The sequence below is a fragment of the Poromitra crassiceps genome, assembly GCF_964638095.1.
Source record: "Poromitra crassiceps genome assembly, chromosome: 1".
NCBI lineage: Eukaryota > Metazoa > Chordata > Actinopteri > Beryciformes > Melamphaidae > Poromitra > Poromitra crassiceps.
Window position 1 is genome coordinate 38,912,143 of NC_139623.1, and position 21,654 is coordinate 38,933,796.

The window sequence follows — 21,654 nt, forward strand, 5'->3', positions numbered from 1 at the left end:
ATCTAAGACCAGGAGGAGAGCACAGAGAGGGCACTTCCCTGGTACTAACCTGATCTAAGACCAGGAGGAGAGCATAGAGAGGGCACTTCCCTGGCTCTAACCTGATCTAAGACCAGGAGGAGAGCACAGAGAGGGCACTTCCCTGGTACTAACCTGATCTAAGACCAGGAGGAGAGCATAGAGAGGGCACTTCCCTGGCTCTAACCTGATCTAAGACCAGGAGGAGAGCACAGAGAGGGCACTTCCCTGGCTCTAACCTGATCTAAGACCAGGAGGAGAGCACAGAGAGGGCACTTCCCTGGCACTAACCTGATCTAAGACCAGGAGGAGAGCACAGAGAGGGCACTTCCCTGGTACTAACCTGATCTAAGACCAGGAGGAGAGCATAGATAGGGCACTTCCCTGGCTCTAACCTGATCTAAGACCAGGAGGAGAGCACAGAGAGGGCACTTCCCTGGCACTAACCTGATCTAAGACCAGGAGGAGAGCACAGAGAGGGCACTTCCCTGGCACTAACCTGATCTAAGACCAGGAGGAGAGCACAGAGAGGGCACTTCCCTGGTACTAACCTGATCTAAGACCAGGAGGAGAGCACAGAGAGGGCACTACCCTGGTACTAACCTGATCTAAGACCAGGAGGAGAGCACAGAGAGGGCACTTCCCTGGTACTAACCTGATCTAAGACCAGGAGGAGAGCATAGAGAGGGCACTTCCCTGGTACTAACCTGATGTAAGACCAGGAGGAGAGCACAGAGAGGGCACTTCCCTGGTACTAACCTGATCTAAGACCAGGAGGAGAGCATAGAGAGGGCACTTCCCTGGCACTAACCTGATGTAAGACCAGGAGGAGAGCACAGAGAGGGCACTACCCTGGCACTAACCTGATCTAAGACCAGGAGGAGAGCACAGAGAGGGCACTTCCCTGGCTCTAACCTGATCTAAGACCAGGAGGAGAGCACAGAGAGGGCACTACCCTGGCACTAACCTGATCTAAGACCAGGAGGAGAGCACAGAGAGGGCACTTCCCTGGCTCTAACCTGATCTAAGACCAGGAGGAGAGCACAGAGAGGGCACTTCCCTGGCTCTAACCTGATCTAAGACCAGGAGGAGAGCACAGAGAGGGCACTTTGCTGCATGCTATAAAAAAACGACCCTGCTCTCCAAAGCACCAGCTGAGAGGCAAAGAGACTCGCCAGAGAGAGCTGCAAACCTTTTGGCCAGGTAGCAAATCTCCACAGAACCCAGGAGTCAGATTGGATTGTTAGTTAGGGAAATTTGCCTTATAGTTGCAGGGCAGGAAATTCACTTATTTCTCCCACCAGCCATAACAGCATTACATCCCAACCATGAAGAAATCACTGATTTGACAGCCAGATTAAATTTTCAAACTGAAATGTTTGAATACGGTATAATATTTATTTACCTACCACATTTGGCTAGTGGATGGTGATCATCTCAGCCTGAGAAGAAGGAAGAGTTACTGGTTTTGCATACAGGGGCAAAAGGAGTGTGCAAGTTTTTTTCAAAGTTTTTTTATTCGTTTTCTGTATATCATACAAAATACAAATACAGATTTAAATACACTTGACACTTTTAAACAAAAACCCATCCCACGAGAACCCCTAGCCTATTACACCACATACATCATGTCATACATCACAGTATATCAATACACAAAGACACACAGAAGAAAAACAAAAAAAACAAAAACAAAAACAGATTAATGAAAATAAATATGAGAGAGGGGGGGGGGGGTAAATCTATACATTTGAAATGCTTGAAGCGTCCATTTTCTCTACCTGGTCCAGGACTGGCTGCCAGATGGTATAAAAGTCGAGAGCACAACCGCTTGTAGCGTATCGGATTTTTTCTAGGGTTAGATGATACATAAGATCTCTGACCCAGTGATTGAAAGTTGGAGGAAACTTATCTTTCCATTTAAGGAGTACAAGTCTTCTAGCCAGAAGTGTACCAAACGCTATCATCTTTTTACTGCATTGGTTGAGGGAGAGATCATGCGGGACCACACCAAAGATTGCAATTATGGCAAGAGGTTCAATGGATTTCCAGTATATCAGAATTTTTTTTAAATATGGAATGCCAAAAATCTACTAATTTTGGGCAAAGCCAAAACATATGTGATAAAGTGGCTGGGGTTGTTTGACAGCGATCACAATTATGATCCATGTTTGGTGTAAATTTAATTGTACTGGATTTTGAATGGACTTTGGTGCAGTGGTGTGAGTCATCTTTGTTAGAAATATACATACTTCAGCATGCGCTGGGACGCGTCATCAGTGATGTTAACTGGGGTCGTAAGGTGTTTCGGGTCTGTTCAACATCATACACCCTCGCCCAGTAGACCCAGCCGAGGCTGATTAAGACCCCGACCCACATCCCAGAAGCAGCCGCACACGGATCAGCCCTCCTACTCTGTCTGCAACGTTGCCCGCGGAAGGGCAGATCACGCCCAATCCGCTGCAACAGAGCTGGTGCTACATCGCAGCATAGCAAGACCCTTCGCTGCATGGAGGCTCTAAGGCGCTATGGGTTGTCTCCCGGCCGCTCTCCTTCGTCTCACCAGGCCCTCCCGGGGCAAAGGCATCCAGAGGCAGAGTGGATGCCTCAAGAAGGCCTGTGCGTTTGCACGTCATTCGGCTACGCCGAGCACCTCGCTCTAGCCTGAAGGACCCCAGGCCGCGCCGATATTTACACAGATTTTCGGGAGGCTCAGGCTTTGTCACTCTATCTGAATGTTTCTGTAATACTGTTCGGGCATTTACGACTACTGCATTTTAGTAGTCATCGACTACTCCAAAAAGTAGTCGGCTAGTCACGTGAGATATATAATTTTTATTTCAGCCAATAAAAATCAATTTTATATTATCAATATTACTTTTAGCAGTAACTCAGTAATATAACTTATTACTTATAGGATTTCAGTAATATTATACCAGTTACTTTGTCAAGTAACTCAAGTTACCTACAGCTGTGCAACAGTCTCTGACACTGGGGACAACTGTCGCCAAAAAACAAATTCTGAAGGAATGGAAATCTCCCTCTCAACCCTCTTTCCAATTGTGGTTGACGGACATGACCTCTGTTATACGCATGGAGAGACTTAGGTTCCTGAGAACCAATGCACTTAGAAAATGTATAACTATCTGGGACCCGTTTTTAGTCTACCTCAACGAGGCTAGGGGTGACGGGTGACTCACCCGGCTGGCTTCCCATAGACCCCTTGAGTGAGATCCCAGGTATATCGTTTACAAGAACATAAGCACCTTAGGTGGCTGGCAGCACCACTTTGTAATGTTGATTTGTTTTGTTTTTTGTTTGTTTTTCCTTTCTTTCCCCTGTGTCTGAGCCTGTTTGTCTGTTTTGTCTTGTTTGTGTTCTATAAAAATTTTAAATGTGAAAAAAAAAAAAGTAACCAGCTCAGTGGCCTTGTGGTCTGAGTGTCCGCCCTGAGTCTGGGAGGTTGTGAGTTCAATCCCCGGCCGAGTCATACCAAAGACTATAAAAATGGGACCCATTGCCTCCCTGCTTGGCACTCAGCATCAAAGGGTTGGAATTGGGGGGTTAAATCACCATGTGATTCCCGAGCGCGGCGCACGCTGCCGCTCACCGCTCCCCCAGGGGATGGGTCAAATGCGGAGAACGAATTTCACACATTGTGTGACAATCAGTGGGACTTTACCTTTACTTACTTACCTTTACTAACTCAAGTTACAAATTGAGTTTTTTTTTTATCAAAGCACATATTTAAATAATTTCCTAATCAAACTGTGCTTTTATGCAAATAACCACTATAGATGACAATAATAAAGGAAAATGATAACATTTAGAATTTTGGATTGTTTACAGTGTAAACAATCCAAAATTCTAAATGTTATCATTTTCCTTTATTATTGTCATCTATTATAAAATAATGTCAACTGTCTTGAAGTCAGTGTAAACTTTACACTGACTTCAAGACGGTTGAAATTATTTTTCGTGATGTTCCGGGGCGGCGATGTCATTCTGCTACTGCTGTTATTACAGTGAAAGTAATGCAAAAATAGTGTAATAAGTAACGAGTTACTAGTCTACACAGACAGTAATATTGTAAAGTAACTTATTACTTTCAAATGAAATGAACTAGTAATATGTAGTATAATACATTTTGAAAGTAACTTGCCCAACACTGACTAATGTAGGCGGGACCAACCTGGGGGTATGTAGAATAGCACAGTCCTGATTGGCTCTGAGCGGCTGTTTACAAATGAGCCACTAAACCCCAACAACTTGTCTGAGCTGGAGATACTGACTGTTTCACTGCAGTAATAACATCAATTCTGTCTATTTAGCCTGGCATAACATAGAAAATGATTGTTCAAACAAATGTTCTATTTATTTATTTATTTATTCATTCATTCCTAAAACCACAGATGAACAATTAGTCAACTTTGATGCACAGTGTCGACTGGCTGTTAAACCCTTAATATATGTTTTATGTGATGTCTTTTATTATACATCAATCTTACCTTACCATCCAGAATTAATTGGAATCGGTTTAGGCTGGTAGTACACTACATTGATGTACCGCCCCTGCTGGTTGAATGGCATTATTGACTGCACGCTGTGCTCTGCCTTGGCACCCCAGAGGCATCGCACTCGTAAGTAAACCCCAGAGGAAGATGGTTGTCAAAACTGGTGTGATTTTCTTGTGTGTTGTCCTGTCTAAATATGGACTATTATTATTGAGTGGTGCCTCACTGCATGCCATTCCCCTTTGCACTGTTTTTGATTCTGCTATTTCTGTCAGGAAGCATGTGCCTCTTGCCCTGCAAAGTCCAATTCATTAAATCAATAGTCATCCTCAGTCACTGTACATGTTAGTGTCATGTGTTGTTGGTGTTTATTCAATAAAAATACATTAGCAGAGAAAAGAAAATCCAGGCGTTGCAGTTAATTTGAGCAAGGAAGCATTCTGTTCTGGACTGTCCGTTCTCACTCATTAGATGAGTTCAGATGTAGCTGGAGGAGGGCAGGGCTGTGTGTTTTCAGCAGTCCTCCAGGACCAGACAGATGGTTTTAAATAGCTTGTCCAACCTAATTCATTAGAACTAGAGTGGACCTGTGCCTGAACTTGAGATGGACTGCTAGTTTAATCCCCTTGCCTTGGAGGGAGCTGCAAACCTTTTGGCCAGGTAGCAAATCTCCACAGAACCCAGGAGTCAGATTGGATTGTTAGTTCGGGAAGTCTGCCTTGTAGTTTGCAAGGCAGGAATTAAACCTTTTCTCCACCAGCTGTAATAGCCGCTACACCCCGACCATCAAAAAACACTAATTTGACAATTGAACAGTTGAATTTTCAAAATGAAAAGTTGGAATAAAAATAATTAGTGATGCACCGATATATATATATATATATATATCCCCCCCAATTCCGATACGATCCGATTTGTGAATTATGTCAGTATCGGCACCCGATACCGATATTGGATCGGATCGGTCCCATCCCTAAAAATAATAGAATAGTTACCACGTTTGGCTGGTGGTTGGTGATCATTTCTCAGTCTGAGAAGAAGGAAGAGTTACTGGTTTGAGCTCCAGCAGAACCCAGAAGTGCCAATTGTCCTTGAGGAAGGGTGTGTAGCCCATGCACATGTACACGTTTACCAGCCTGTTCCAGCCGTTGTTTACAATGTATGGTTGTGGTTGTCCTTGAAAATAAACCATAAATATACATATACACATATAACCTACTGTACCTTGCAATCCCCCCCCCCCCCACTAATATTTTTCCACTTTCTCAGTAAAGAAGAAAAAGGTTTGAGAAGTTTGTGAATTCTCTGCCCACTCTCTTTACAAAAGTCAACTAAAATCAATGTAAAAAAAAAAATAAAGAAGAGGGAATTACAACAAGGCTCAGTTTTGCCAGACAGAAGCACAGCAGCTAGATTATCTTGGTCTTTAATCCTACCTGGAAGAGCCAACAGATGGCCCGCGATGCTGCCACTACCACTGGAGAGCTGCTCCTCTCACCTCTGGGTTGATGGTTCAATTCCCCATGAAGCTGAGAGCCTCTGTGCCCCACAGCACCATACCCCGCCAACCATCTGTTGGCATTGCGCAGGGGAAATATGACTATGAATTAATACTGGTGGATTTAATTGTGTGGCTGTTTTTTCCTCTTCTTTTTCGTTTGTTTGGGATTTAATGCTGGGTTTCTAGCTCAGGGTTGTGTACTTATTCCAAGGATCACTGGAAAATCAAAATAAAATAAGACCAGGAGATGGATTGAGTTGTATCCTACTGTACCTTGTAGTTCAGACGATATTTGTTCGCTGTAACCTGATGAGATATGATCATGCGCTGACCTACTTTAGCTTGCATCCTTGATTTTGTGACTCTAATAACAGGGGCAGCAGGTTGGCCTAGAGGAGGAGACATTTACTAACAACTGGAAGGTTTATGGTTCTGTGCATTTACGTTGTCGGATGAAATTATAGGGAATATTTGATGGCTACATAAAATCACTTTGAAAATGGGATTGTTTTCAGCAAACACTTAAAACTGTTAGTGTAGTTTATGTTTGTAGTGTACTGTTACTAACCACTGACACTGTTACTAACCACTGACACTGTTACTAACCACTGACACTGTTACTAATACTACTACTACTACCTATATGACACTGAACACTATGTGCAAAGACATGTAGCTGTCTTGTAATGCTAGCTTGCTTTCATGTCATCATTCTCTGTCATGTCTTGCCTTGCGCTGCCTTCCAGCCACAGCTTTGGGAACTGAACATTATATTCCTTGCATAGTGGAACACTAAAGTGTCTAACCAATTTGTAATGGAACACGTCAATGCCCCAAGATTCAGTTGGAGGTCATGTTTGTACTTGTGCTGAAGTTTCACATGGTCCTTAATGGGTTGAGGGAGTTTGACATCCCTAAGGCAAATGAAACCCAATCTAAGCCCAATTATTACATTTCAAGAAAAGCACCAAGAAGCAGTTTTTCATCCATGAAAAGTTGCCTCGTTCCTCAAAAGGTCAACGTTGTCTTGTCTTCGGTCTCTCCCCCAGGCCACGGAGAGCGAGCTGGGGGACGTGGACCTGTCTGGACTCCCGGAGGCTGCGGTGGACAGTGAGGAAGAGGAGGAGGAGGATGAGGACCTGGAGAGGGCATCTGACACCCTGCTGGGCCGAGACCTGGTGCGAGAGTGTCTGGAGAAAGACCCGCAAGACCGCAACGACGACGACATCGGTCAGAACTCACTTCAACTCACACAAAGTCTTGACTTGTCTATATACCGTGTGTGCGTGTGCGTGTGTGCGTGTGTGTGTGTATGTGTGTGTGTGTGTGTGTGTGTGTGTGTTGTGCGTGTTGTGCATCACATTCTCTGTTCCTCCAGTCTACTTGGTCACACTGAATTGCTTGGTTCTCTTTTTCATGTACAATACACACCCATCTACTGTATGCAGTCCTTTCCACAGCCCATCCATCACTCAGTAAACACACACAGAGAAGATGCACACACGCCCCTCCCAGCATAAGTGGCAGTTCACACCATACGCCGAAGCAACGCTCAACCTACAAGTTTCAGTTAGGTGTCCTTGTTAACAGACGAGGCCGTTCACACCACCCTCGCGCGTGCCACGCTGAAGCCACGCTCACGCCTTGCTCAAGCGATCGTTCAGGATTCACTCCTATTTTCCAAGCATGACGCGTGAAGCTTGAAGCTGCCTGGCATGAAGTGAATGGAGGGGGGAAGGGCCCGGTGGAGCAGCTCTGAGTCCGGCCCTGAGGAAAGGAGAGTGTCTGGTGTGAACGGTTAGGAGGAAAGGAGAGTGTCTGGTGTGAACGGTTAGGAGGAAAGGAGAGTGTCTGGTGTGAACGGTTAGGAGGAAAGGAGAGTGTCTGGTGTGAACGGTTAGGAGGAAAGGAGAGTGTCTGGTGTGAACGGTTAGGAGGAAAGGAGAGTGTCTGGTTTGAACGGTTAGGAGGAAAGGAGAGTGTCTGGTGTGAATGGTTAGGCTGAGGAAAGGAGAGTGTCTGGTGTGAACGGTTAGGAGGAAAGGAGAGTGTCTGGTGTGAACGGTTAGGAGGAAAGGAGAGTGTCTGGTTTGAACGGTTAGGAGGAAAGGAGAGTGTCTGGTGTGAACGGTTAGGCTGAGGAAAGGAGAGTGTCTGGTGTGAACGGTTAGGAGGAAAGGAGAGTGTCTGGTGTGAACGGTTAGGAGGAAAGGAGAGTGTCTGGTGTGAATGGTTAGTTAGGCGTGAGCTCACGTTCAGTGTGAGTCAAGCCTGAGTTCTGCCTATGGTGTGAACAAAGGCTAAGACCTCCCGCAGCGGTCTCTAAACACTGGTGCCCTTCCACTTTATCTTTACGCGGGCAATCAGAGAGACGACCTCATTAGCGGGACCCGGTGGGGTCCTGGAGGAGAAGGTGACCACATCAGAGAGGTCTGCCCCACTGTGCACCTGCTGTGCAGCTGGCCTTCTCTACTGGGTGGTTACACTGACAACCCACTGAGAGGATAGGGAAGGATTTAGGAACGAGTCCAGCCCCAGGTCAAACAGCATTCACAAATAATTCTCAGCTTTGGCCTTAAGGTTGCATTTGTCAATTTTGAAAGTTCAAAGGCCCAAAATGGCAGCGAGAGGAAATGATGTCGAGAAACCGCACAGTTCCTGGAGCTATTTTGTCTTCCTGCTGCTTTGGAGGAAGTTTTGTAATTCAATTCAAGGAATTGTCAAGGAAGCTGCCCAGTAATGACCATACCTCATGCCAAAATACTACTAATGATATTTGAGAGAAGGGATGAGGAAGCGCTGCGTGGGTCCTTAGTAAAATCTACTCTACCTCTACCCTGATGAAGGCTCTCTGTAGCTGAAACGCATTGGTCTTTTTAATTGTGTAAGATTTAGCCATGCCACAATAAAGGCTTTTTAACTTTTCTACCTGAAACAGAGTGGCCTTGGATTTTTCAAGTTTTTCCTGTACTCTACTCCATTTTTTGACTTTGACAAGGATCCAACTTGAACTTTTTCTCAAACTACTAATGATACTTTGGGCCAGTGGAGTGAAACTATGGTGTCTCAATTAGGGACGATGAGACTCTTGTCTGTTGCAGCCCCCTTCCAAGATCCTGTCTAGTCTGATAAAACTAGAATGCATTTTTTTACATGATTAATTTACAATGTACAAGCTTTTTACATGAAAATCTCGCCGAGTGCAGGTTTAGTGCACCAGATGGGTGGCGTTTACCGTATCTGCACAGTTCAGATAATGGCTGAGTTTCCCAACAAAGAAGCTTCTTAAGAGTTAAGAAGCTTCTTAAAGAGTTAAGAAGCTTCTTAAGGAGTTAAGAAGGCTCCAAAGAAGTGTTTCCCAAACGCCTTCTTAACAGCTTTCTTAACACTTAGCTAAAGAAGGATCTTAAGAAGCATCTTAACTGGAGCTGTCCACCATCTCGATGTGAGAGGTCCTCTGCGGCCCACTAGATGGCACTCTGAGCCCACCAGTGGGCCACGACCCAGTGGTTGAGAAACACTGTTGTAGAATAACCTAATCGTGGTCATGTTAAACAAGAACTTCTTCTATTAAACATTATTTATTTCAGACATGGACTGCAGTTCAAATTGCTTTATATACACAGCATAGAACAAAATTGCGAGAAACACTACAGAATTTAAGCGACCTTGGGTTCTGTGAAAGGTGCTATATAAATCCACAACATTCTTATTATAAAAGGAATCCATTCTGATTAGAGGAATATAGCCTACGGTAAAACATTTAAAACAAGTACCATACATACAGGGGAGATTTTCAAGTGTTCCCCAATTTTAAACACTAAAGGGTGCATGGAAGAAAGGAAAAAGGGAAAAACACAAGAGGAACAGTGGACACAAGTATCTCCTTTTGCCTGACGCGGCTGGATCTGCCAGTGTTTCGTCATTAAGAAGGTGTTAAGAATGCCCCAGACCCTTCTTACAAAACCTTTTTAACGAAAGATCATCTTAGCGCTAAGAAGCTTTTGGGAAACGCAGCCTTCTTAACGGAAGATCATTTTAGGCTAAGAAGCAATCGGGAAACGCGTTGGCCAATTGCTTCTTAGCCTAAGATGATCTTTCGTTACGAAGGCATGCGTTTCCCAAAAGCTTCTTAGCGCTAAGAAGCTTCTTTGACCCTTCTTAAGGCTCCCGTAAGAAGCCAACGCGTTTCCCGATTGCTGCTTAGCCTAAAATTATCTTCCGTTAAGAAGGCTGCGTTTCCCAAAAGCTTCTTAGCGCTAAGATGATCTTTCGTTAAGAAGGTTTTGTAAGAAAGGTCTGGGGTATTCTTAACACCTTCTTAATGACGAAAAACTGGCAGATCCAGCCGCATCAGGCAAAAGGAGATACTTGTGTCCACTGTTACTCTTGTGTTTTTCCCTTTTTCCTTTCTTTCATGCACCCTTTAGTGTTTAAAATTGGGGAACACTTGAAAATCTCCCCTGTATGTATGGTTACTTGTGTTTTAAATGTTTTACCGTAGTAGGCTATATTCCTCTAATCAGAATGGATTCCTTTTATAATAAGAATCTTGTGGATTTATATAGCACCTTTCACAGAACCCAAGGTCGCTTAAATTCTGTAGTGTTTCTCGCAATTTTGTTGTATGCTGTGTATATAAACCAATTTGAACTGCAGTCCATGTCTGAAATAAATAATGTTTAATAGAAGAAGTTCTTGTTTAACATGACCACGATTAGGTTATTCTACAACAGTGTTTCTCAACCACTGGGTCGTGGCCCACTGGTGGGCTCAGAGTGCCATCTAGTGGGCCGCTCCAGTTAAGATGCTTCTCAAGAGCCTTCTTTTTTTTTCTCTCTCTTCTGTTAAGAAGGCGTTTGGGAAACACTTCTTTGGAGCCTTCTTAACTCCTTAAGAAGCTTCTTAACTCTTAAGAAGCTTCTTTGTTGGGAAACTCAGCCATTATCTGAACTGTGCAGATACGGTCTAACCACTGGTTTAGATTACTTGAAAGTCGAGTTAGTTAATACTAATTCGACTTTCAAATAATCTAAACCAGTGGTGCTCAACCTTGCCCTACTACCTAGCCACATTGAAAGAAAAATACTTTTGCAAGAGCCACAATGCAAAAGCGTCCTTCCTGAAACCAGTTTGGTTCAGTTTGAGTCTCGCCGCAGCTCTTCAGCTCTCCACCTTTCGGAAAGTCTGTACTGGACCGTGGGTGCTTTATTCTGTGATGTTGTTGCAAATTGGACCTTTTGAATTGTGAAATGATGTTATCACAATTTAAGCAGAGAGATGCTTTTTCCTGAACCCATGGACCCATGGTCACTCTGTTCTCAGCTGATCCAGACATGGTTGTCTGTCGGCCCGGTCACTCTGTTCTCAGCTGATCCAGACATGGTTGTCTGTTGGCTCGGTCACTCTGTTCTCAGCTGATCCAGACATGGTTGTCTGTTGGCTCGGTCACTCTGTTCTCAGCTGATCCAGACATGGTTGTCTGTTGGCTCGGTCACTCTGTTCTCAGCTGATCCAGACATGGTTGTCTGTTGGCTCGGTCACTCTGTTCTCAGCTGATCCAGACATGGTTGTCTGTTGGCTCGGTCACTCTGTTCTCAGCTGATCCAGACATGGTTGTCTGTTGGCTCGGTCACTCTGTTCTCAGCTGATCCAGACATGGTTGTCTGTTGGCTCGGTCACTCTGTTCTCAGCTGATCCAGACATGGTTGTCTGTTGGCTCGGTCACTCTGTTCTCAGCTGATCCAGACATGGTTGTCTGTTGGCTCGGTCACTCTGTTCTCAGCTGATCCAGACATGGTTGTCTGTTGGCTCGGTCACTCTGTTCTCAGCTGATCCAGACATGGTTGTCTGTTGGCTCGGTCACTCTGTTCTCAGCTGATCCAGACATGGTTGTCTGTTGGCTCGGTCACTCTGTTCTCAGCTGATCCAGACATGGTTGTCTGTTGGCTCGGTCACTCTGTTCTCAGCTGATCCAGACATGGTAGTCTGTTGGCTCGGTCACTCTGTTCTCAGCTGATCCAGACATGGTAGTCTGTCAGCCCGGTCACTCTGTTCTCAGCTGATCCAGACATGGTTGTCTGTTGGCTCGGTCACTCTGTTCTCAGCTGATCCAGACATGGTTGTCTGTTGGCTCGGTCACTCTGTTCTCAGCTGATCCAGACATGGTTGTCTGTTGGCTCGGTCACTCTGTTCTCAGCTGCTGGGAGAGGAGGGAGATGGAGAAGAGAGAGAGAGGTGAAGAGGTGGAAAGGAACAGTGTGATAGCTTGCCGTTTAGCTCCCTTTAATTTAGCAACCCATGTGACGTTTGGAGATTGCGCTCTTCTTCAGACAACGTAGACTCTGACCATTAATTTGGCCTCACTGGATGAAACCCATAGAGATTTGTATTGTACTCCATTAGTGAGATTTAGCATCCATCTATATGTGAAACATAGCAGTAAATAAATGATACAATAGATTAACTGAGTAAAAAGTTGTTTTTTTTAGCTTTCATATCCCCCATGTGACATACACACAGTACTGATTCTGTTTTGAGAAGTCTTGTGATTACAATTGTACTATTTATTTATTTATTTATTTATCACATCAGTTGAAAGTGACTTGGGGAACATTGAAAAACCCATGATCTGTTTTTTGGTTAAACATATCGTGCAAAATAACCCCCCCCCCCCCCCCCCCCCCCCAAGCACCTGGAAATTTGACAGCACAAGTGTTTTTGTTTTTGGATACATCAGTACACATTCATATCAATTATTCTTTCCTCTTTCTTTCATCTGAAGTTTTTCTTTCTTCTTTCAATTGCTTCTGTCTCTCCTTCCTTCTGTCTACCCTCCCTTCCCTTCCTTTCATGTGCCCAAACAGAGCAGCTCCTGGAGTTCATGCACCAGCTGCCAGCCTTCGCCAACATGACCATGTCTGTGCGGAGGGAGCTGTGTCGCGTCATGGTGTTTGAGGTGGTGGAGCAGGCCGGCACAGTCATACTGCACCACAAGCAGGAGGTAACTGCATGGATGGAAAGTGTGGCACTGGCAATATAGAAGTGTGTAACACAGTTTCTGCAGATGCATACAAATACTGAACAAGTCTGAACTCAAGGTTTGAAGAAGTATAAAAAATAAAATAAAATACAAATTAAATGCCATTTTGTTCATCATGCAATGGCACTTCTTCTCGAATAGAACAGACCAGAGTTAGTACAATATGCAAGATGTGTTGTTTTGTTTTCATTATATCGGCTTTACTAACCAGCAATTGGACTTAATGTCCCTTAATAATGAATTCCCTGTTTAATTATGTTAATCAGAAATAAGCTGTTTTTGTCAGCTTTCTGGCTTTATTCTGGCTTTTAAATCAGTCTCTAATCTAATTACAGACAACACTAAAAAGTCTTAAAATGTCCTAAATTTGGCTTTAAACAACCTGCAAACACCCTGGTGTAAGCCTACAACCCCTTCCCCCCCATACACACACACACACACACACACATTATGCACATAATTACGGTATGCAAGCTCAAAGAAGTAGATGGATGTGTTCATGGATGCTTTTGCATGTGACATTAGTCACGTGCGTCAGCAAGTGCACGTGCATTGTGTGTTATTGTGTGTGTGTGTGTGTGTGTGTGTGTGTCCGTCTGTCCGTGTCCAGTCAGTTGATGGACAGGGTTCCTCCACTCTGCCTATGTCTCTGCAGACTTGTGTTGAAGGTCAGAGAGAAGCACTCAGCTCTGCACACAACTGAACACTCCTCTGCTAACAAACAGAGGGAGACAGAGAGAGACTAAAGTGGACTAAGAAAGGTTACAAAGGAAAAAAGGAGAATAAACTGACAGCTGACAATCAGAGTTGTATTGAGGATTAAACACTGCCGAAACCGCTTACTCTCCATTTGATTTGATTTGATTTGATGATATAATGATGATATAATATTATCCTGATATTCAGACTGAATTGTCAACTCGTGCACTCATTTCCATCTGGTTATTTCTATGACAGGATCCACCCAGGGGAATTCCAACCAATCACTAGAGACCAAGTCCAACGTATATTGGTCTGAATCTTACGTTCGTTACTCCAGTCAGGCGATCGTAAAAAAAAAAAGCAGTGTGCCGTTTCAAAGTAATTGGTAGTTGTAATCAATTTAAAACAGCCTCAACAGCAGGCAACGGCCGCAGCCATTGTTGTTTACTCCTCGGCACAGTCTTGACAACCGCACTTGACAACGGCCGGTCCCGCCTGTTGGGCTGTTTATTGTTGCTGATTGGCTAATCGTTAGTCCCCCTCGGCACTCATTGGCTCGGACAGTTAAAAAACATTTGCATATGACGTTGCCAGACCCACAGCAGCCAAACTCAACTCCCATTCATAAGAGTAAGAAGCATCAAACTGATGCAATTTACAGGGGAAAGGCTCTCTTAATGATGTCTCTGTATACTGGTGATTGTTTACTACATGCTGGCACAAAATTGGCACCAGCCAAAAGCTAAATGCTTGTAAAATATGCAACTGGCTGGTAGATTTGCTTTAACCCGACACTGCCAGATTGTTTTCACTTAACCATCTGGGAACGAGTCGCTCAGGAAACTGTTTCAAAGTGCAGGCACTTTCAAAAAATGGCAGGTGATTGGATGAACCATCTGTCTATCACGGGCTCGCTTCTCGCTGTCGTCACACCAAAGCCCGCCCGTAGCTGCCTCTGGATGCTGATTGGTGCGAACCACTGGCGCTTCAGATTCAAAGCAATAGATTGGAGCATGGCAAGATGGATTTACCATGGGATCTCACGCAAATCCAGCTGCCTCGCAAGGTTAGATTTGCTTCACTCACCAGCCAAAAACACAAACACAATGGTCATCGATTGAGTAGTCTCACTGGCACGGAAACAGGCTGCTGGCATAAGCCCTCCCCTGCTCTACAGCTGCTCTCCCATTGGAGGCGTCGATTTCAGACGCTGCCGGATTTCCGCTCCCCACTTAAGAAGCTCTGTCATTGGCTCCGACCAAGTCAATCAGAGCGGCTTCCGCTCCCTCCTCCCTGTGTGTCGCTGTAAATAGTCCCCTGCCGCCGCAGTGAAAACAGCGCTAACTAGCTAGCAAGCTAACGGCAGAAACCTACAGGCTACCTCGTTGCTACACGCTGAAAATGGCAAGTTGGATTGTTGGAAACCATTTTCCAAGGGCACTGCCGCTAAGCGCCGCCCATCGCAATTCCAGAATGGTGACCAGTGCTGCCAGACTCCTCTCACGGAAAGGAGGGGAGGCTGGCCAGACTCCTCTCACGGAAAGGAGGGGAGGCTGGCCAGCAAGACTATTGAGTGGCTGGTCAAATGTGAGCATTCACTAGCCATTTGGCTGGTAGACAAAAAAGTTAATTTTGCACCGTGCTACATTCTACCATTTCATCACTGCTGACAATTAAGGAGGGAGAGAGGCTGAGTGAGAGAAAATGGAGAAAGAGCGAGCGAGAGAGTGAGGAGAGCAAGAACAAGAGATGGAGAGAGAGAGACTTAGAGAAAGAGTGAGTGAGAGAGACGGAGAGATAGAGCAGCTGGAGTGAGAGAATGCAAACACCCTCTCCATTCCTGCATACATACTCACTCCTCTTGTCCCACACACTAGGACCACAATGGAAACAAGCCCTTGGGCTTTATTGTGTTTTATTCCTTTTGAGCAATATGTGTTGTTGTGTTGTCTTGTACAATTCTGCTATTATTGTTTCAATAAAGTTATCAATCAATCAATCAAATTCACCCGCTCTGAGGATGAATGACTATTATATTCTGCCTGCCAGGCAGTGTTTCCTTTTCAAAAGCCACAATACATTTACACCTCATACCTCACCACGCACATTACGCTCACAGTATGCCAAATGTCACTTAGAAATATATACTTTTTTTTTAATCAGAGCTATTACGCTGCAGTGATACCCAAAGGCCATGGCCATCTTTGAAATGTGTCTGATGATTTAAGATATGAGTCTGCCAAGTGATATGCTTTATATTGCCAAGAACTTAGTGTTTTCAGATACTGTACCCTCTTCATTGTATAAGGCTTAAATGTTATTCCAAAGGATGCCTTTAGCAGTTGTAGCTTGCATTATGCTTCCATGGATCATACTACAGATATTGATGATAATTTTATACCTATGTTTTATTCTAATTTATAACTCTGCTCTGAGACTGTCTCTGTATGTAGACCATGCATCGGGCGATGCTAAAATCCTAGTGTGATGTTTAATTGTGCTTTTGTGTGTGTGAGTAAAACCTTTTGATTCTGTCATTTCTCTGCGCCTATCCCTGGTCTGACCTTAATTATGTGATTCCACTGCTATGTGTTTGATAATGGCGTATTTGTGTGCCCGGTTGAACGTGTTGTATGTTTTGTGCTCCTAATATTATGAAATTAATTTCAACAGTATAAGATATTAAGTGCAAATACATGCATGAAAGTATTAATAAAGTCTGTAATACAGCTTTAACAGGGTGTGTAAAACGGCAGCAGTAGTAAAGGTAGTAGAAGATATTGAAACCAAAAAGAGAATGTCAAATAGGTATATGACATATGTTTGATGATGTCATCTCTGTGCGCCCACCACCCACAGCTGGACCTGTGGTATGTGATCCTGAACGGGGCAGTGGAGATCAGCCACCCCGAGGGAAGAGTGGAGACTCTTTGCATGGGGAACAGCTTCGGCATCTCTCCCACACTGGACAAACAGTTCATGAGCGGAGAGGTTCGCACCAAGGGGGACGACTGCCAGGTGAGGAAGAGAGACAAGTACTTGCATCGCCCTCGATGCGTTTGTTAGCGAAGCTAGGAGTGTGTGGCAGCGTTTCGTTATTCTGCTTAAGAGAGAGTGATGATGATCCATTTGAAAAACTTACAGAAAATATAATAGAAAAATCTGAAATGTTTTCTGAAATGTATATTATGGAGGTTGTTAGGGCTGCAACTAACAATAATTTTCATTATCAATTAAACTGTTGATTATTTTCTCGACTAATCAATTAGTCATTTTGACTATTGGTCTATAAAATGTCACAAAATGGTGAAAATCGATCACTTTTTCCAGAAAGTCCAAGATGACATCCTCAAACTTCTTCTTTTGTTCTCCTGACCAACAGTCCACTGCCAAACGATAATCAGTTTACTGTCATGAAGATTAAAGAAACCAGAAATTATTCACATTTGAAGTAATGCGAACCGAAATCTTTGAAATTAGTGCAGTATTAACCAAGATCGCTTCAGTTGGCAGCCACTTTTCCCACATGCCCCTACTGCAGTAGGTGCAGCAGCACTACTTTTTTCTCCATCCAGTCTCCATTTCTCCAAACTGGGACCTCGCTGGCTGCATTCTACACAAGTACTTCATACAAGCCCACATGAAAGATTAAACAACTATCGCTTTGGAATCATCTGATCCTGTCAGTGGTAAAAACAAGCTCTTTTACTGTAGTGCAGTAAGGGCATGTGGGAAAAGCAGCTGCCAACTGATTTCTGTTCACATTACTTAGTTATACATAAAGAAATATGAAAATAGAGTCCAGGTTGAAAAATACCAAAATTCCTTTAATAATTAATAATTTCCTTTCGTCCTTTAAGAAGCTGAAACGAAAGAATTGTTGTTTTTTTCTTAAAAATGAGTCTAAACGATTAATCAATTATTTAAAAACAAGCTTTGTGATTAATTTTCTGATGATCGACTAATAGATTAATCGACTAATCATTGCAGCTCTAGTGAATGATGTATGAATATTTTATTTTCGTGTCATGCCACTTTGTGGCCCATCCCATACGGGATTATATGACACCTCAAGATACACAAAAACAATACACAAAAACCACATCTAGTGGTTGTTTGCAACCACACACATCATTGCACCTCTGAATTTAGACTTCTTCATCTCCTTGGAGAATCACAATGGCATCATTTTTGTTATTCCTTCAAAAATATGGCATCATGGATGCCGGTTCCCAGGTCCAGTGTACGTGTTGCCATGGAGCAGTGTTTTTCTCAGATTGTCTGATAACATCCTTTTAGCAGCGTCTCTTTTGTCTCACGTTTGGTTCTTAGTCAGCGCTTAAGAGGAAGCCAGTCTTAATATAGATCTAGCAGTTGTAAAAGCAGCTACTGGTGGTTACAGCCCCTCTCTCAGGCTCCAAACTGCCCAGTTCCTCCACCATACACATCATTTCCTATCTGCAGACAGACACACAGGAAGTTACAGAGCTAGCTTAGCTTGGCGAGGCGAACCAAGAAAGTGGTGATTTAGTGAAGGGAAGCATCACAAGTGACGGTGCTGCGGACAAGTAGAGGAGCACGGACGGCCGGAGAGTCACGGCACATTCTGTTCCCTGCAACATTATGGGGAATCAGTGTAGCTCTGTACTGTAGTGAAGGATACTTTTGCCAGTTGGCTCATTGAGTTTTTTTGTGATTGTTGCGATAAAGAATTGCAGCAGCTTTTCTCAAATATTGCAATGGAATTTCTGAAGTTTTATGTGATTTTTGTTTTTGCTGTAAAATTGCAGGAACTGTCAAAAATTGCAAGTTGAGGAATCAGTTTTGCCATTTTTAGAGAGAAATCGCGGGAATTTTGAAAAATTGCAAGCCCCTGCAAATAATGAGGAGATTGGTTGAATTTGCATTAATTATTGCGATCGCAGAATCGCAATTTCCTGGGATTTAATGGGATTTTAGTTCGGGAGGGAAAGAGAGCGTGGTCGGACCTTCCTCCGTTCGTCCGCCCGTCCCTCCATGCCTCTCTCTCCCTGCCCCCATGGCTCGGTCGATGCTGCTGTTGGAGCACCCGGCCATGGTTCAGAGTAACGTCTTCCTCTACTACAAGTTCACCCGCTGTCCCCATGTCGTCCTCGACCAGTTCGTCTGCATCGCCCAGGAGGACTACTGGCGCATCCTCAACCACGTGGAGAAGAACACGCACAAGGTGGAGGAGGAGGGCGAGATCGTGATGGTGAAGGAGCACCGCGAGCTCGACCGCAGCGGCACCAGGAAGGGCCACATCGTCATCAAGGTGAGGGCGACGACGGTGTCTGTGATCTTTTCATAAAATAATTTTGAAGAAATTCCAAACTGGAAGGACATAACGAAAATTGGCTGACCTTGAGCTTGACTGAGTTTGTACCTCTCCTGTATATACATTGTTATGAAAGTGCGTGGGTAGAAGAGGGATGTTTTAAAGCCATCCAAGATAATAAGTGAGAAAGGCACAGTGCCAAAATAGGCCGGTTCTCTCCATGGCCATCCAGATTTGTGCATGGACTTTTGTACTTTTATATTTCAGCTAATGATAATGAAATGTGTAAGTTATTTCTGCTTTATTAGATCAGAGAGCATGCAGTGGAGTGTCATGGGAACAACGGGGTAGTGGGAGGATAACTTGAGTCCAAAATGGGAAGTGTTTTGAGAGGGATGAACTGGGATGCCATTCCCTTCCCATCAGTAGCACATAGTGTCAGCACATGCCAGAGATGGGGACTTGGACTTGAGTCGCACTTAAGTCACACACACAGTGACTTGAGACTTGACTTGAGACTTGTCCTCAAAAAAGACTTTTTTGGGTTTGGGACTTGTGAACAATCTTTATTTTTCTTTAATTTATATACAGATCCTTTCCAAAAAATTCGAATATCATGGAAATATCATGGCATCAAGGCAGTATTTAAAGCAAAAGGATTCCCGACCAAGTATTGAGTGCAGGCATGAACATAACTTTTCAGAAGATCGACATTTCTGTTTTGAAAATACCGGTTTTTGATTGGTTTTATGTGATATTTAATTTCTTGAAATACTGTTTTGGGGGGTTTTATGAGCTGGAAGCCAGACTTATGCAAAGTTAAACAAATAAATACTTGAAATACTTTACTTTGTGTGTAATTAATCTAATCTATCATCTATGAAAGTTTCACTTTTTGAAAGGAATTATGGGAAAAAACTAACTTTTCCATGATATTAATTTTTTTTGGAAAAGATATGTATATTTTTTGGTGCATTAACATTAAGGACATGTCTAATGTCATCTCTAATCATTGCTGCTACTGTATGCTAATAGATAAGGAATTAGGATAATACAGTACATGCTTTGAATTCCTTAGTTTTAGTTATGCAGTGTTCTAAGCAGACTGGATGGCATCTAGCAGATGAGGGAACGCTCATCCATAGGGACTTCAGACTTGACTTGGACTTGCCCCTCAAAGACTTGAGACTTGACTTGGACTTGTGACCAAAGACTTGAGACTTGCCTTGAACTTGCAAAAAATGACTTGTGAGCATCTCTGGCACATGCTGCTCCTTGTTACAATAGGTTTGAAGGGAAAAGCAATGAGTGGCAGCATGATGTCCTAATGGTTAGAGAGACCGCCTTTTGACCAGACCAGCCCAGTTTAATCCCCCATGTCAGAAAGCATCTGCCCTAAAGTGTGAGCAAGAACCCCCTCTAGTCTCATACAGTAGGTGATGTTCTGTATCTCACTCTGTCCTCTGATCTACCTGGAGGGAGCAGGCGAAGATAATTACCCTACAGGAATCAATCATGTACATTATTACTGTATTTTCAGTTATCATTACAAAATGATGAGTTTAGCCCCGGTAGATTGGATGGAGTCACCGCTGGATGGAAGAGAAGTGAAGTTTGACTTTTGTTAAATAACTTGGATTCAAGCAATAGATTTGGCCCTTGATCACTGGGGAGGTTTGATCTTCAAGGTTGGGGTCAAGCTCAATTGCTAATAAGTGAATAAACCTAACTCCACCCAGAGCTCAACATAACTGGAATAACTAAAATGTTTGTTTTTTTTTGTTTTTTGTTTTTAATCATTAAGCACTAAATACACTGAAATGCCTTGGATTGATTTGAAAATCGCCTCATTATAAATTGAACATGCCCTCGCGTATCTTACAGAAACATCGATGCCTTTGCACGGTGTTCTCAGTTGATGGTTTAGAGGCACCGTAAGCACTATTAGTGTTGGCCAGTGAATTAGCTTGTACGTTACACGGCCGCGTGCTCGCTCCAAGGCCTTTCCATCCTCTTCCCGGGCCTCCAGAGGCAGCCAGGTATTGATCGGATAATGGGCCTGAATAATTCTCCTGGCTGCTGCTCCAAGGAAGCCTGCCGGCTCCGAAACACGTCCAGTGGACATGAGTCAATTCACAAGTGTTAGCATTTCTGCTTCTGTTTTTGGCTTTGTTCTTTTTGTGTCAGATGAAAACGGATGCCTTTTCTAGTTTCTATTCCCTGTCACATGAATCGTTTCCCCCAGCAACCTCTGCTGTTAGGCAATCAGAGATCTCAGTGAAAACAGAAGTGTTTTATGTTCCGTGGACACTGTGTGGCCTCATTAGGAGTAAGCAAAGGAGTATGAACTATTGCAGCCTCATTTTCTGTGTAAATAGTCTACAATCCTATCAACTTCATTACTAATAGGACTGGGTTAAAAAAAAATCGATATATCGATATCGAATCGATATTCTTTTGAAGAACTGATATCGATTCATAAATCCCCCTATCGATCTTTTAATATAATGCCTTTTCTCATGGATGCTTGAAGCTTTAACCCCGTTAGGCTCGCGTGGTTTGGTTCTTAGCGCAACGAGAT

At 43.7% G+C, this 21,654-nt stretch overlaps 1 protein-coding gene across 1 annotated transcript in view; it reads left to right on the forward strand.

Annotated features, from left to right (window-relative positions):
- Positions 1-21,654, forward strand: part of rapgef6 (Rap guanine nucleotide exchange factor (GEF) 6) — a gene marked incomplete at its 5' end in the record, with an annotated part of 403,897 nt that overhangs the window by 247,227 nt on the left and 135,016 nt on the right. The window contains 2 exon segments of the mRNA XM_083643176.1: positions 7,083-7,263; positions 12,900-13,036. Coding sequence (XP_083499302.1) covers positions 7,083-7,263; positions 12,900-13,036 — 318 coding nt within the window.